The sequence below is a fragment of the Octopus bimaculoides genome, chromosome 2, assembly GCF_001194135.2.
Source record: "Octopus bimaculoides isolate UCB-OBI-ISO-001 chromosome 2, ASM119413v2, whole genome shotgun sequence".
Classification (NCBI taxonomy): domain Eukaryota; kingdom Metazoa; phylum Mollusca; class Cephalopoda; order Octopoda; family Octopodidae; genus Octopus; species Octopus bimaculoides.
In genome coordinates, this window is record NC_068982.1 from 32,577,969 (window position 1) to 32,581,708 (window position 3,740).

The 3,740-nt window shown below is 36.8% G+C and overlaps 1 protein-coding gene across 2 annotated transcripts in view; it reads right to left on the minus strand.

Moving 5' to 3' along the window:
• LOC106871710 (A disintegrin and metalloproteinase with thrombospondin motifs 7) overlaps positions 1-3,740 on the minus strand; it is a 345,599-nt gene that overhangs the window by 231,563 nt on the left and 110,296 nt on the right. For both annotated transcript variants that reach the window (XM_052976057.1, XM_052976060.1), the window contains exon 6: positions 749-873. In XM_052976057.1, coding sequence (XP_052832017.1) covers positions 749-873 — 125 coding nt within the window. The remainder of the gene's footprint in view (positions 1-748; positions 874-3,740) is intronic.

The window sequence follows — 3,740 nt, forward strand, 5'->3', positions numbered from 1 at the left end:
GTGTGTGTGTGTGTGTGTGTGTGTGTGTGTGTGTGTGTGTGTGTGTGTGTGTGTGTGTGTGTGTGTGTGTGGTGGAGTATCTCATCAAACATACTCACGCACACACGCATACATAGGAAGGGCTTGTACACAGTTTATATCTAGCGAACTCCTCTTACACAGCATTGATGAACCTAAAGCCACCGAAGAAGACACTTCCCCAAAGTGGGCGCAGTGAGATCTAACGCAGAACCACGTGCTTGTGAAACGAACTTCTTGACTACACTGCCGTTCCTATATATAAACATACAATTTTATTCTTCCAGGTAACAATGGTGCAGCTGCTCAGTAGTCATATTTTTCTTCGTCTCTTCTTCTTTCTCCGCCTTTCACTCCACTCTGCGTAGCTATAAGCTCAAAAGTGTTGACGCGCACAACAGATGCCAACAGATACATGGTGGTACATACATACATACATACATACATACATACATACATACATACATGTATGTATGTATGTATGTATGTATAAAACGCACAAAACGCTCGTACACACTCAAATACGCATGTGGACACATACACATACATTATAAGTATACATATACATACAAGCGCGTATTCATCCATACATACGTACATACATACATACATGATACATGAAAACGCATCTACACACACACACACACACACACACACACACACACACACACACACACACACGCACACGCACACAAGCGTAAACATGTACAAATAAAGAATGAAGATTAACCTAGTCAAAAGAACTGCCACATCATGGTGATTTGGATGACTGTCTTCCTTGAAGTTCATCTTTCGCTGCCAGTGACAAAAACTGCGAAGACTTCGGTCAGCATGATGAGTAATTTTCAGGCCTTCCTGCATATGAAAATGGAAACAAATCATCAAACATCAATGGATCAGATTTTAAAAAGTTCATTTCGCTGGATCCACTAGCCAAGAGTGAGGGGGCCAAGAAGAGAGGTGGCGGCTCACCCCCGGGTGACGCTTTTATAAGAGAGGTACTTTCGGGTTTGCTGCATAAGTTTAAGGATCAGATATTAAAATTTCATTTCACTGGATCCAGTATCGTGGCTAGGAGATGAAGGGACCAAGAGGTGAGGTGGCGGCCCACCCTGACCGGCGATTCTTTAAAACGTACTTCTGTGTCTGTCTCAGAAGCTTGCATAGGCTGTATAAGCCACAGTGATAGGGACGACAAATACAGGGGCTGCACAGGGAGGACCGCACTCTAGCTACACCACTGGCTGAATCCCAGGGTTATCGTGAGCCAACATCTCTGGAATAAGATTATAAACGAGATACAAATTATGTTTGAATCAGTCACACTATAACATTACAAGCAGTCTCACAGTAGAAAGTCTTAAAAGCAGAGTTACTGCCTTGCTTAATCTAAAGATATGATCTACTTTTGTATTTTCATTTATTTATTTATCTCTCTATTTATTTATTTATCTATCTATCCCTTTATAATTCTTAAACAAGAATGTTGTTGACAATGACTTAGAGGTTTCGGCCAGGTAAGCCATAGTCGAACAGCTTATCTGGCCGATTGTCAACAAAGTTCTTGTTAAAGAACAACGAAGTTCTTGTACTCTACAAATTTATAGAATAACCCATCAGATTAATGTAAAATTGTTTTTATTATAACTGAAAATAAAAACAAACATTAATATTTATTTATTTATTTATTTATTGTGAAGCAGATTATATGTTTTCAGTCATAAATTTTAGTAGTGTGTACCATTGATAAAAATAGGATGGCCATAATTGCAGCATTGATTAAATGCTAATATCTTACTACACTAAGAAAACAGGATTATGATCACAACATATCAAATTGGTTGCACGGTCGACACACTCCGCTACATTCGAGATAATGTATATCCGTATAGGATCCAAACAGCCTCACACCATCGGATTAATATAATCGTTCATTATTCTCAAACGAAACAATAGAGATGCATGCCAGAAGAACTAACGAGTAACTGATTTACAATAGATATTGGTTTACACGCCCAAAAAAGAACAACTAACTAAACAAGAGTAAGAAGAAGAATATTGTCTGGTCTCACCCGTTATTCAATACAAATATGAATACCTATAAGACAAAACAGTTCATTTGCATAATAAACAAGCGCTCCAGCAGAAACATGCAAACTACAATGGCTGGATAATGAAAATGATGTTAAGGTATGTTATAGCACATACCTTTAAAACAAAGTTATATAATATTAAATAACGCTAGAATATCAGTAATGAACAAAATGACAAGAAAAACGGTAGTTCAAATTAACCAGCTTCTGCTTAAGAAAAATGTCATCTTCTGTGTCAATGACACAGAAAGAAAACAAATAAATACTACTTCATAAATTGAATAACAGAAGACTCGTCCCAGATCATATTTACCTACACAACAGCATCGTCATGCAGTGGTCCAAAATGAATAGCAAATCGTTTGCCAAGTATGCGTTTTAAGGAGGACAAACATAGACAGGAACACTACAATTTAATTAGTAGTCTTATACTTATCAACACTTTTCAGGGACGGAGTGAAGATCAAGGATAGTGTCCACCTGCCGTCATAGGCAGACATTTTTATTGTTAAAACAAATTCTGAGTCACTGTTTGATGCAGATTGATATGACACAACCTGTTACTAGTTACCTAGCCTCAATTTCCATTCTTTCTTTTGGATTACATCCACAGAGATATGACAGCGTCGACTCGGAGAAACGTATGAAACCATAGCGTAGATTTAAGTTCATGAGTCCGATATATACATAACCGGCACTCCATCGGTTACGACAACAAGGGTTTCAGTTGATCCAATGAACAGAGCAGTCAGCTCGTGAAATTAACTTGCAAGTGGCTGAGCACTCCACAGGCATGCGTACCCTTAGCGTAGATCTCAGGCAGATTCAGCGTGACACAGAATGTGACAAGGTTGGCCCCTTTGAATTGCCAGCTGAGTGGACTAGAGCAACATGAAATAAATGTCTTGCTCGAGGACAAACGCGCCGCCGGGAATCGTACTGACGACCTTACGATCATGAGCCAAATTCCCTAACCATTAGGCCACGCGCCTTCGTTATATATATACATACATATATATATATATATATATATATATTATTTTGTTTAAAAGAGTTCCAACAATGTCTGTTTTTTATGTTTTATTTATATTCCTGCAGAACTAATGTGGGGTATAGAATATGGAATATACAATATAATATACAATATACAATATAAAATAAAATAAAATAAAAATGGATGGCACCATGAAAGAAAGTATTGAATGTAGATGATATATATATATATATATATATATATATATGCATACAAATACACTCGTATACCTATATCATCCTTACAAACTTAAGCACACACACACACATTATATGTGAGCGTAATTGTGCGTGTAACTGCGCATGTCTTTCAACTTTACAACACCCATATTAATATTAGTACATGATCTAAGCAACATAAATATTATCACCAAAAATATTGGATCTTTTTTAAAACGGGGGCCACATTTTTCATTAAAGTTTTACGTAGTGTTTTTGGTACCGAAAGACTTTCAAACTTCGTATACTTATCTATTTTGTGTTATAGTACAGAAAAATGTATTCGAATTTATTTCATGTCAAAAATTGTCTTATTTCGATAATTTCAACCAATCACTGACAAGTATTCAGTTGTTTACATTTACTCCTTTGTATGAT